The 14028-nt window shown below is 39.0% G+C and overlaps 2 protein-coding genes across 3 annotated transcripts in view; one reads left to right on the forward strand and one right to left on the reverse strand.

Moving 5' to 3' along the window:
- Positions 1–1414, reverse strand: part of ift27 (intraflagellar transport 27 homolog (Chlamydomonas)) — a 9381-nt gene extending 7967 nt beyond the window's left edge. Inside the window, exons 1-2 of the mRNA XM_046856036.1 lie at positions 1242–1414; positions 557–636 (exon numbers count right to left, since the gene is read on the reverse strand). Of these exons, the coding sequence (XP_046711992.1) occupies positions 557–636; positions 1242–1275 (114 nt within the window). The 5' untranslated portion in view covers positions 1276–1414. The remainder of the gene's footprint in view (positions 1–556; positions 637–1241) is intronic.
- Positions 1415–2085: 671 nt separating this feature from the next.
- On the forward strand, positions 2086–14007 carry LOC124392669 (synaptogyrin-1-like). Of its 2 annotated transcripts, none has more exons than XM_046859840.1 (4): positions 2086–2302; positions 10367–10604; positions 11337–11482; positions 13750–14007. In XM_046859840.1, exons 1-4 carry the CDS (start codon positions 2204–2206, stop codon positions 13972–13974), a joined length of 708 nt encoding a protein of 235 aa, XP_046715796.1. In that variant the 5' UTR covers positions 2086–2203; the 3' UTR covers positions 13975–14007. The 2 variants fall into 2 exon arrangements, with proteins under 2 accessions (XP_046715796.1, XP_046715804.1); XM_046859848.1 differs by lacking the exon at positions 13750–14007 and adding an exon at positions 11708–12232.
- The last annotated feature ends 21 nt before the right edge of the window (positions 14008–14028 follow it).

Consider the following 14028-nt stretch of genomic DNA (forward strand, 5'->3'; position numbering starts at 1 on the left):
AGGGGATTATAAGAGCAAATGGGGACTGGAATGTTTAAAAAGCACATACGAATTGTAAACTCAGGTGTCCGGAAACCTTCCATGTAGTGTTTGCTGTTGGATTTTTTTTCCAAGATTTCCCAGATGAAGTTCCCCTGGAAAGTTTCTGGAAATGTACTGAAACGTCCTTTGTGACCCCAGTCTTAATACATTAACATAATATAAATATCATTCAATAAAAAATGATCTAATTATAGCAAACCTCCTGACCAAAATGACCATCACAGACACACAATTCAACACAACACACTCCTGGTCTCATCTTACACCATCCCATCCCTCTCTCTCATAATCCTGTTCTCAGTATGGAAAATTACACTACATTTCGAAAGTGAGAAACCCGTGTACAGAACGCATCTCGATTTCCACAAAACCTCTTTCAGGAGCAAGGTGAAGTTTACAACGGAGGGTTTTATTACGCCGCTTAATTCATTGCTTAATACAGATGTTTGGATCTGTTTCGATGATACTGAGGTCATTTCAATCTCTGAATGCGATTTATTTGGTGTGTTCTCACCATGGTGTAGTTCTTCTGGAAGTGGGAGCCATCGCTGCAGAACATCTGAGACAAGGCGCTCTTTCCTACCGCTGCATCTCCTACACACAGGAAGCACACATTAGAAAGTGATGAGGTGGTCTGATAACGAGTCCAGTGGGATTCTCAATGGTTCTGATTAATGGAAATTTGTGAATTTAAATCCCTTGAGTCCTTAAGCGAGGGCCTCAACCCCCAACTGTTCAGTTACATAAACAACGCCATCCAGTCTGGTTTGCACTTAGTGTGACCGTCCTTTGATTTCCAACAGTACAATGACCCCAAACAGACGTCTGGGTTATGGAAGAGTTATTTGTTCATGAAGGAGAGTGATGGAGTGCTGTATGAGATGCCCAGACTTCCACAATCACCCAATCTAAATCAAGGAAGGAAAAGCAGCCAACAAGAACTCAACACCTCTTTAAGATTGTTTGGAATCATGATAGAATGCCAAAAGTGTGCTGAACTGTCATCAAAGCAAAAGGGGGCTACTTTGAATGATCGAAAATATAAAACTTATATTGGGACAAATAAGGGTGTTATAACAGTTCATTTGTAGCAGCTTTACTGAGAACAGTGAAGTCATTCAGGACGGAACCATTAAAAAAAACACGCCCCGCTATAACTAGTTAGCGAGTCTTTATATATATAATAAAACTCTTCTTACCGACAAGAATACACCTGGCTCGTAATTTCACCATTTCTGTATTTACATTAAATTGTATTTTTTTTAATTAACTTCTATCTGTTTCCGTTTGTTTCTTTATAAATTTCGAGAGAGCTGTTTCCTTTCCCTCTTCCGGACTGGAAAAACGGCACACAAGCGCGTTGCTAAGCAACGGGAATGTAACGCTTCCCATTAGTTCAAGATACAGCACGAGGGCAATTTCTGCACTCTGATTGGTCTGCCCAAGGATGTGTTTTTTTTTTTTTTTTTTAATGCAGTACTGATCTTTACCACTAGGGGCCATAAATGCTTTGTTAATTACCCAGATTATTATTGCTATATAAATATATTGCAATAAAAAATTGCTATATTTGCAATATTTAAGTGATATGATGTTTATTTTTATCTATCTATTTTATTTGTCTAGTGTCTGACTATTGAAGACACCCGTTTAGTCAACCAGCTAGCACAGGAAACACTAAACATAATATATACCCCTTATTTATAACTTATTTTACTTGGCAACAAATATATAACAAATTAGCTTGTTAAATAATAAATAAAAAAAGGCTGATGATTTGTTGATTATTTGATATGATATTGATATTTCTGTTGAAGATTGAATTTGTACACTTTAATAAAAATTCATAAAAATTATGAATTATTTCAATAAATAACAATAACAGTAATGATATTTGTATATTTTTTTAATTATTTTTAGTTATTTAAATCATTTATAAATACATTTATAAATAATTTTCACATATACTTTTTTTTTTTTTTTTTTTGGTAAATTGTAAATAATAAGTGCACGCCTGGCGCGCCGTGGAAGAATTGCGCGTTCACGAGGAGTGTCGCGCGCTGGGAGGCGCGCCTACACGTTCACGCGAGTACGAGTGCGATCGTCCTTTTTTTTCTTCTTCTTCTTTTTTCCTCCCGAGTCCGTCTCTGTCTCAGGGAAGATGGAGGGCACGGCGTACGGAGCGGCCAGGGCCGGAGGAGCCTTCGACCCCCTGACGTTCGTGCAGCAACCTCACACCGTCCTCCGCATGGTCTCCTGGGTGAGTGGCGCGAGCTTCATTTACTATTTCAACCCCTGGGACGCAAACAAACAAACAAGCATTTGTTTGTTGTACGCATCGCGTGGTGGTTTGATTGCATTAAATCATGAAAGCATCAGTGGATGCATGAAGCTCATCAAGGTGACTTCTTCTATGTGATTATTGGATGTCGTTTCTGATCTGTGCGCGTGCACCATGACAGCCAATGATGATCACAGATGATGGTCCTGATGAGAGGATGCTGTGATAAGACACTTGGACAGACACACACACACACACACACACACACACACACACCGTACATTTATAGGAGACATCACTATGGTTCTCTGATGCAGAAGCTTAATTGTATCTACAGGGGGAGGGAAAAAAAATCAACAGCTGAGCTCAAAGATGATGCTTTTGCCCTTGTGTTTATCTTTTTTTTTTTCTCTCTCTCTCAACTTTCTTTTTTCTTCATAAACGATCCTCATGCACATTGAGCGCTTTATCAATTTTACATAAAATAAAAAAAATCTCTAAACATCAATTAATACATTAATATTAATAGCAACAAAACAAATAATCAAATTTTTGTTGGCTTGTTGCTACATCAGTATGTTTCCGCAAACATTTCTCACGTGTAAATCGTATGTTGATTGGACAATGCCTGCTTGCTCTATGTACTTCCTCATGTTTATTGACTTCCAAAAACATTTTCATGTGCAATAATAAGAGAACCATCAGCTAAAATGGAAATCGAAAGTGCTGAATGGTTCACTCTAGTTAACTGTTACCACCGGACATGACATCAATCTACAGTATGGGCAAGAAAGAAATCAGCCATGGTTTCAGTCTATTCCTTCGCAATGTATTGTGGATCTTTTTAGAATGATTATTGGTGAGAAAATTGCACAAAGCAATATGTACATTACATTACATAGGTGTGTGTGTGTGTGTGTGTATATATATATATATATATATATATATATATATATATATATATATATATATATTTTTTTTTTATTATTTTCTATACCTAAACCTAGGTATAGGGCACTTATCAAAAGCATGATTTCTAGATGTTGTAGTGGTTTATTTTGTGTTATAAAATCTATACAAGTCTGACTGAAGCAGCACTAAATGAGTGCAAAATGAAGACATATATACATGTGAGTCTCAAAAATGGACGTATTTAATAATTATAGAAGTTGTACAAGGATATAATTGCAGTTGTAGCTTCTGTGATGAATTTGCTACCAGTGCCCCATGAAAGCGCTTCTTTGTTCATCTCTGTTTTTTCTTGTGTTTTGCACGAGCCTCAGTTTGGAAAGGGTGGGACATAAAGTCTTCCAAAATCCTCTTCTTCTTCTTCTTCCTCTTTTCTACCCCCCCTGTCCTCTACATTTGTCCTCCAGATATATAAACCTTCTCATTCCTCATTTCCTCCGTCATGGTGGCTCTATCCTCAGCATTCTCTCACATATATATCCCATGTCCCTCCTCTGCACATGTCCAAACCATCTCACTCACCTTGTCTCCAAAACGTCCAGCTCCACCTCTTGTCTTTTAATCAAATAAAGTCTACAAAAATATCAATCGAAATTTAATATCTAGAGCTTATACGGTTGATTTAATATAAATTGATGCTAGGCCAGTTCCAGTTGTTCCAGTCTCTCTGGACAATTTCACCATTTAACACAGTACTCGGGGCACCCAGCTGCCTTTCTTGCTTTCTCACAACCTGCTCTGTGCCAAGTTCCCTTCCTTACAATCACATTTACATTCATGCGGTTTGGTAGATGCCCTTATCCAGACTTACATCTTAGCAGTTGAGGGCCTTGCTCGAGGGCCCAGCAATGGCAGCTGGATGGTGCTAAGATTTGAACTCATAACCTTCTGATCAGAAGGTCCAAAATCATATCCACTGAGCTACCACTTCCCTTCTTTTCCATTTAAACTGAACCTCTAAAAAGCCATGATGAGATTGAATTCTGTGTCACATTATTTCCCTTGATCCAGCTCACTGATCATTAAAAACAAGGGAATGCCTAAATGATAGCGAAGGAAAGACTGTTTATAGCTGCTCCTGGTAATTCTCATAGCATTAGAACCTAAAAATCTGATCCTGCCAGGTGTCACCAGCACTGCTAAATATTTAGTAGGAGAGTCAACATTGTGAAATGAGCGGACGTGAAGGGAATTTCAGATCGTTTAACTAAACCACACATGCATCGCTTTTGCATACAGTAGCGTAACGTTCTGGTAATGAACGCAGCAGTCAGTCACTGGACATCAACGTCAAATTATGAGTCTTGTCGCAATTTTTCCAGCACCAGCACTTAAGGAGTTGTTTTTAGAGATGCTGCTGTCCATCAGTACGCCATCAGACACACCCACAAAGCTCTGCTCAGGCACAAACAGGTCTTTCTCAAGCTTCTGCATATAATCCAGTAGAATTTGGGTGGAATTTATTTTTGGCGAATGCTCATTAAAAGACATTAATTCTTTTCACATTCTGAACAATGTTCCCAGGTGGGTTGAGATGCCATTTAATTAAGATCAGTGTGTAATGGGTATGAGAGCTTTTGTGACAAAACCAGGACACAAATCACTTGGCTTTTAACGTACAGACACACACACACACACACACACACACACACTTACATACACAAACACACAAACAGTCTGCTTTCCATTACCATCAGTAGAAGGCCCGTGAGTTGCCATGGCAACATGGCGACACAGCCACGGACGCAATGCTGCTGACGCACACGCTATCCCATAATTCTGCTGTGCCGCAATGGGATCATCACCTAGAGAGAGTTATCATGCAGGGGTGGTATGGACTGGAAAATCAGAAATGGTTGACAGGGGAAATGACATAGAGAGAGAGAGAGAGAGAGAGAGAGAGAGAGAGAGAGAGAGAACGAGGGAGGAGGACAAAGCAGGCATATACTTAATAGAGGTAGAGTGTGTTATCCCGAATGCAAAGCAACAGACCAGACGTAAGATTGTTCCTTCGTCTCTAGGATACACCGCAACCAATTTTTCATCATAACGTATACATATTTGACAAATTGTCCGTAATTACAAGTCTAAGATGAGTGACAAATTAAAGGGAAAAAAAACCCCAACATAAAGTAACGGATTTAATTATACTTTTATTTAACTACGTACACATGTGATGGCTGCTGAACAAATCCTCTGACGGTTTCAAGCCTTTTTTCGTGCACATCTTTGAGAAACAAAAGCTGCATCAATACTGAATGTGGCATCATGTGATCTGGAAGTGTTTAGAAATTAGCCTAATTATGCATAACCTTTCGCAGTTATTGAGTAAGAACACTCATGAATTATAACCTGTAAACCTACGGAAAGGTTTTTATGTAGCTTATATATAAAAAGATAAATATATATATATTTATCTTTCATTGTTTTCAGACAAAGAATCTTTACCATGTGTGAGCTACTAAAGAGTGATCAATAACTTAGGGACAAGGTCCTTTGCCTTAAATGACTGTTTTCTAAGCTTTTCCTTTAAATAGTTGACTTTGTTGTGTTAGAAGAGTATCTGTAAGAGTAAAAGGGAAAGTTTATAGGACTGTGGTGAGACCTGAGATGTTGTATGGTTTAGAGACAGTGGCATTGAGTAAAAGACAGGAGGTGGAGCTGGAGGTAGCAGAGCTGAAGATGTTGAGATTTTCGTTGGGAGTGACAACGATGGACAGGATTAGAAATTAGTTTATTAGAGGGACAGAGCATGTAGGACGTTTTTGGAGACAAGGTGAGGAAGGCGAGATTGAGATGGTTTGGACATGTGCAGAGGAGGAGCATGGGGTACATCAGTAGGAGAATGCTGAGGATGGAGCCACCAGGAAGGAGGAAAAAAGGAAGGCCAAGGAGGAGGTTTATGGATGTGGTGAAGGAAGACATGCAGGTAGTTGGTGTGACAGAGGCAGATGTAGAGGACAGGGGTGTGTGGAGACGGCGACCCCTAATGGGAGAAGCCGAAAGAAAAAGAAGAAGAAGAAATAGTTGACTTTGTCCTAAGTACACACTGCAATCCTCACACAATCATATAGATATTAGTAGAATAATTTTCTCTTATAAATGAGCAAAATTCTATGTGTTGTATTGAATGAAGAACAGTGAATATATTCCATAGTGAATGATACATTTTTTGGACAATTAAGTAGATCACATTGCTCCAAAATCTGTCATAACTGTGCAATTGGGTTGAGATCTGGTATAGATGGATGGATGGATGGATGGATGGATGGATGAATGGATGGATGGATGGATGGATGAATGGATGGATGGATGGATGGATGGATGGATGGATGAATGGATGGATGGATGGATGGATGGATGGATGGATGGATGGTCCACAACATTTTGAAGTGTGTTTGTGTAGATTTGTGCTGATTCAGACACAAGGGTATTAGTAAAGGCAGGTACTGATGTAGGTGAGGGTGAGGAGGCCTGGCTGCAGTCAGCGTTCCAATTTATCCCAAAGGTGTTCAGTAGGGTTCAGGTCAGAGCTCTAGAGCAGGAGATCTTCCACTCTAACAAGCATATCTTCATGGAGTTTGCTTTGTGCATCATTGTCATGGTGGAACAGGTCTGGGTCTCCTAGTACAAGTGAAGGGGAAAAGAATTCATGCTACTCCATTTAAAGACCCCTGATATAGTTGTGTAATTTCAGCTTTGCGATAACAGTTTGGGAAATAACCACATACGGCTGGGAAAGGCAGGTGTCCCAATACTTTTGTCAATATAGTGCATTTACAGCATGTAATATTTAAGTGGCTAAATGAATACGAACACTATGGCTTGATTTATTCAGTGAGACGTCCCTCCTTGAGGATGGAGGAGGGTCGTTGTGGAAGAGCGCTGCATCCTATGGTAAAGTTGATCAGTCAAATTCGATGCGGGGTCAATAATTAGATCTCTAAAAAGTTGGCATTCATGTCTATTTTTCCCCACATCAACTTTAACTGATCAACTTTTCCCCGTGACATGAAAGACATCTGAAACCCGAAGGTGAACCCGACCCTTTTATGCGACCTCCTGGCCTTTACCAGAGTGCTGTTGATCCAGCTAGCATTGTTCTAACTAGCTCAAATTAGCCAAATAGCTGCCTAGAATGGCTTTTTAACAAGGATGAGAAATTGATCTCATTTAATATATTTTACAGCACTTCACAGGCCAGGAGGTCGCATCAAACGGGCCGGGTTCACCTGCAGATTTCGGATGTTTGGCTCTATTTGTTCCCGTATTTTAGCGCACAGCATGGGTCGCATTGTCACAATAACTGAATGAAGCAGATTGTCTAAATGCTTCAGATTGACTTTGCTCATCTTTCAGGGCTGGTAATGATATCCAGCATTTGGATATACTGTAGAAACATTTGATCTTAGGCATGTACACAAACACAAGGAGATATGGGGATAGAGTGGAAGAAGATAGAGAGACAGTAGAGGGAGGGGATTGTGGGTGAAGAGGAGGCAACATTGTGAGCAGGAAAAGTGGATAGTACAAACAACCTGGTGTGATTAGGTTTTTGAACGATTGATCACATTGATAGTTTGTTCAGTTTCCTTTTTATTAGCCTTGGTTAGTTATGCTAGCATTTATATAGAACTAGCATGGCATTGTCACCGTACCTCTTGCTAATCAAGCGGAATTTGCTGTCATTGCGAGTTTTTTGTTTTAATATTTGGGAGAAGCGATGAAGCGAAGCTTCAATCATTTTACAATTACACAATTTTTTTTTCTCAGACAGAAAGACTGAACCAGTTGTCCTCGGTGTCCCCATATCATATGATGTAAGAGATCAGAATCTGATATGATGTAAGAGGTCAGTTATATAATGCCATACATTATTGTGCACACTGGGTATGAAAGAGAACGATAAACCATTTTCAAAAGAATTGCTCCTGGCCAAGGTTTTTATGTTTTAACACACACATACACAGGAGTAAGTACGAGAAGAAGGTATGAAAGAAGTGAGGAGTGACGAAAAAAGGAAGGAAGAAAGGATGTAAGGAAAGTTAATATTGTGATAAATCAAATGCAAGATGTTTATAATTCCCTGGATCCTCTTAACTTGGAAGCTTTTGAAGGACGCTTCCATGAAAGTGCATCGTTAGCAACAAGCTTGCTAGCCATAATGATTTTATGATGTATTAGCATTCTCAACACTGTATCGTGAATGTTTTATCTTCTATACACCATTATATATCTGTGCAGATTGATGTTTCCTTTACCTTTTACCTTTTTTTTCTGACACTTGGAATTCTACACTTTCTGGAGCAGGAATTCCAAGTATTTATTTATTTATTTTTGACTCAGATACCTTAAATTAGCTATTAGCTTTATTTGAACATAGAATATAGTCAGTATAGCCGGCCCTGCAGGACTGCTAATCAGAGAAACACAATGAAAAAGAGAAAAAAGAGAGAGATGAATGAAGAACAGCGTTCTGTCTGTCTGTCACTTCACAGCATGGGGTCCTTTAATGTCGGAATAGCAGTCAACAGATGTACAAACCACGGCACCCACCAGAGGCACCCAGCATTCTCTTTCTGATCACTACACACACACACACACACACACACACACACACACACACACACACACACACACACACACACACACACACACATCCCTGCTACTGTTGGCAAACAAATGCCTTGGGCACAATACACACTCCCACACACATACACTCCAAAACAGTAATCTTTCCCTCAGGCGAAACAAAACGCTTCCCTGTAGGCAGTAGGTCCACTGATTAACTTCTGAAACTTTTTCAGCTTTAGCAATCTTTAGCAAACAAACACACACAAGGAAAAGTGTGTGTATGGAAAAGTGTGAAAAAGAACTGTTTGTGGTTATTTATGTTCACACTCCACATAAGATACCTCACTGTCCACATCCAATAATACAATATGGCTCTTCCATCTGGAGTTCTGACGACCTTGCTTACTTCTTTTGAGCGAATAAAAGAGGAAGTGAGGGTTTGCGGTCATGCTTTCTGCTCCATCACAAACACTTCTGTGTATCCGTTTATCACCCCAAACCCATCTGCTCTTCTAAAATAATCACCACCTGCTCTAGAGGAAGGAGTGGGGGGGGGGAAACGCTCCCCAAAACGTTCAGCTTTTTAGTTTTAGCTTCACATTTTACTTATTTTATTCCGTTTTGAGGGAAATTTTAAGAGTTAAAAATAAAATATTCTTCTAAAGATGTACGAGCAAGTTGGTTTGGTATGTCATGAAAAATAAAGCATATAGTAAAAGAGGAAACGACTAAGACCATTTTTATTGCATTGTCTACACAATGTCCACTGTCTCTGTACACCCATATACATCAACACAATGTCCACTCTTTACACCCATATACATCTACACAATGTCCACTCTGTGCACCCATATACATCTACACAATGTCCACTGTCTCTGTACACCCATATACATCAACACAATGTCCACTCTTTACACCCATATACATCAACACAATGTCCACTCTTTACACCCATATACATCTACACAATGTCCACTCTGTGCACCCATATACATCTACACAATGTCCACTGTCTCTGTACACCCATATACATCAACACAATGTCCACTCTTTACACCCATATACATCTACACAATGTCCACTCTGTACACCCATATACAGCTACACAATTTTCACTCTGTACACCAATACCCATCTATTTGGAACCCTGTAAACCAGTTACATCTACAAAATAATGAATACGACATGAAAAATAAAACGAACTAATAAAACAGGCCTCTATTTACCCTTAAGCCACATCATACTGTCATTGATTATTGCACCATAACAACATGCCCCATTGCTTTTTCTTTCTTTACTGAACAAATCCTTCTTATCATAGTGAATGTCTTCATTGTCTTCATTGTAAAAGGTAGCAGTAAACCTGAATGAGAGAGATTTGTTTGAAATACATTTAAAACATTTTTAGATTGTTAAGAGTTTTTTATTGTGCAAGAATTACAATCTTTTGATAGCACAGACATACCCATGTTTTTTCTCTCTCCCTCTCCCTGACAGCTTTTCTCGTTAGTAATATTCGGCTGCATTGCTAACGAGGGATACGTGAACAGGCCGGACGAGGTGGTGGAGTACTGCGTGTTCAACCGCAACCAGAATGCTTGTAACTATGCTGTAGGTATGGGCACGCTGGCCTTTATTTGCTGCATGGCCTTCCTGGCACTGGACGTGTACTTTCCTCAGATCAGCAGTGTAAAGGATCGTAAGAAAGCTGTTCTCGCGGATGTCGCAGTGTCGGGTGAGAGACAGTCCTGGCTTTAAGTGAAATTGATCTCTATGTGGAGTTATTAGATATGAATTAAATTGAAGTAAAACTGAATTACTTAAAAAAATGCTGTATTACTTGTACTAAGTAACTAACAAAGAGCTAAGTTTAAAGCTATCCAACTGTTGACTCGTTCACTCTTTCAGAAATCGAACATCTTTAGTGTCATTTCTGCATGTATTTTGTTGTATTTGTCCCGAATTTGTGTCCCTATTAGTGGAGGGAAATGCTGCACTGAAAGCAGAGGCGTGAAATATTGTGCTGGTGCATCATGTGGCATTTTGAGCTTTATTGTTATCCATAAAACAGTAATAGACACGCACAAAGGTATACAATTCGGCGAAAGAATCAGAAGCGTAGGGCTAGACATCTTTTCATTCTGATTTCTTTATTGATATTTTAGATACAGTATCTCTCGAATGTGAGTACAGCCCTCACATTTCATATTATTATATGTTTTCAAGGGACATTACTATAGCTTGTATATGAGTACAGATTTACTGTCTTCTAAAAAGAACTCAACATTTTGCATTTTTCAACATTCACTTTTGTTGCCAGCTATTTTAACAATAATGGCTGTATGTTGAGTTATTTGCCCCTCAGTATTTCAATAAACTGCTACACAAAGGAAAACACTTTAATAACTTGATATGCTGTTTCCTTCTACCCCTCTGTCTGCCTCTCTTTCTCTTTTACTCACTTCAGTGTTTTGGTCCATCGTCTGGTTTGTGGGCTTCTGCTTCTTGACCAACCAGTGGCAGGTGGCGAAACCGGAGGACAATCCCCTGAAGGAGGGCGCAGATGCTGCTCGTGCTGCCATCACCTTCTCCTTTTTCTCCATCTTTACCTGGGTCTGTTGCTTTTTTTTCTCAGAAAATTCAGAATTACTGAACATACTCCTGCTCACTGCAAACAATAAGATATGGGTTTCCTGGAACTATCATGGAGGCATGGTCACTATATTTAGCACTTTGTAAATGCTCATGTGTGCTCATCTCCATCGCTGTGTGTGGGTACATGTGTGTGTGTGTGTGTGTGTGTGTGTGTGTGTGTGTGTGTGGGTGTGTGTGTTTCAGGCAGCCCTTACATGGTTATCTTTGAAAAGGCTCCAATCAGTGAATTTTGAAGAGGAATACATCAAATTGTTCCCTTCCCAGCCCTCAGTCTTATCTCTAACACGCTAACACACTTGCACAGGCTTACACAGTCACCACACGCACACACACGCACACACACACATACATACACACCATTCCTTCTATGCTTTCAGCCCTATAAGTGCCCTATGAGGAAAGAAAGAAATTCATTATCAGGAAATTAAAGGGACCAAATAAATTGCCTAGATTGATATGATAAATAAATAAATAAATAAATAAATATATATATATATATATATATATATATATATATATATATATATATATATATATATATATATATAATTTATTTATACAGTATATATATTTTTGTATAAAAATTTCTACAGAGATTTGTATGTGACATTCATTTATACACTATTGTTTGCTTCTGGCTCCTTTGGCAATAAATAGCAAACAACTGACTCTTGCTCTAAACAAATTAAAATTTAAACTTAGCTACAAGATCTTAAGTCAGCATTTGTTGTTGTACGGCTTTTGGTTTATGCACCATTGTGGTGTAGACCTCAGCATCCACAGCCTGTCTATTATGCACAAACTAATAACTAAAACAAGATGGAGCTCTGTCACAGTTTATTTAGGAAAATGAAACTTCGAGTTGTCCTTTCAGTTATGTGTGTAGTACGTACTACTTCAATTTGGGACACTTCAATTAGTATGATACATTTAAAAAATATGCATATTTTTTTCCACCACGAATGAGATTATGGACAGTTTCTCATTATGTCTCAGTAATGTTTTATCAGGTATTGTGTTAAATTGAAATTGCATTTTTTTTACAATAGATTTCAAATGAAAAGTGATTTAATCCTGATCAATATATCAAATTGCATATAATCAGACATGATCAGATGAGATCAGATGATCAGACAAGGCTTTATTTAGTGTGCCTTTATTGAACCAACTGGATTTTCATGAAAACGAATGTTTTTTAGACATACAGTATAAACATACATACACAGAGTATATACTGTATAGTTCCTGTCAAAAATTTTGAAAACTCCTAGTAGATTTATGTTTTTTGAGAGACATGTGCATATTGCTTTTGTTTGTATGCAACAAACGTAATTTACCGGTATTTACTTTGACCAAACTAATATATAATTGTACAGCTTTATTTTCATTGAAAAATCCTTCCTTGGCATAAATAAAAGCTTTACGCACTCTGGGCATCTAAACAGTTTGTTTCTCCAAACATTTATTCAGATAAAGTATTTTGCCATGACTCGTGTAAAACTAGTTGGAGATTACTTTCTGACCTTGTGATCCAGTACATCCCAAAGCAGTTCAGTGGGATTTAGGTGGAGTGACTGGGCAGGCTATTTCATGATAGATACACTCCAGCTGATGTTTGCTCATTAAATAATGCTTACAGAGCTTAAATGTACGTTTTGGGTCATTGTTTTGTTTTATGCTGAAGTCGGTTCCAATGAGCCGCAGTCCAGACAGAATTCCATGGTGTTGAAGTATGGAATGGAAGCCATGTTGGTTCAGTATTGCTTTCACCCTGAATAAATCTGTAACCTTCACTGCTGCAAAACAACCCCAAACCATTAAGCTTCCACCGCCATGTTTGATTGTGAGGGTGAGGCAGTCTGCTAACATCTTCTCTCCTGTTTTCTGTCTTACAAACGAGCTTTTGTTAAAGCCAAAAATGCCCCCTCCCACACACACACACATAACTCTTGCTTAATTACCTCTTCTAATTAATGCAAAATACTAATTATGGTCTCACTTTTTCTCACCTCTCTCCTTCTCACATTCTTACACCAAACCCTTCCTTTGATTTGCTTTTACTGACACCACTTTCGCTTTAATTACTTTCATGGATCGTGGGTTTATATCCATTCAATAATTTGAAACCCAATTCCATCCACTTTTTTTTCCTCTCTATTTTACTTCCACTACATTTGGCTTTACGTTTAACACCACCCTTTTCAAACCCAATCCTCTATGGTCAGGCAGGACAGTCCTTCCTGGCTTTTCAGCGCTTTAAACTGGGGGCGGATTCGGCGCTTTTCTCGCAGGACTACACCGATCCGAGCCAGGATGCGGCCGCCGCTCCGTACAGCGCCTTCACCACCGGCGACGAGCCCGAGAGCCCTGTGGAAACAGGCTCGTACCAGCAACCTAATGGGGAAGGGATGTTCGACGGGTCGACAGGATACCAGCGTCAGGAGTACTAACTTTATAAAGAAATAAAAGGAGTTGTAAGGTTGTGTTTGGAGTTCTGTGAGGTG

The sequence above is a fragment of the Silurus meridionalis genome, chromosome 1 (genome assembly GCF_014805685.1).
Source record: "Silurus meridionalis isolate SWU-2019-XX chromosome 1, ASM1480568v1, whole genome shotgun sequence".
NCBI lineage: Eukaryota > Metazoa > Chordata > Actinopteri > Siluriformes > Siluridae > Silurus > Silurus meridionalis.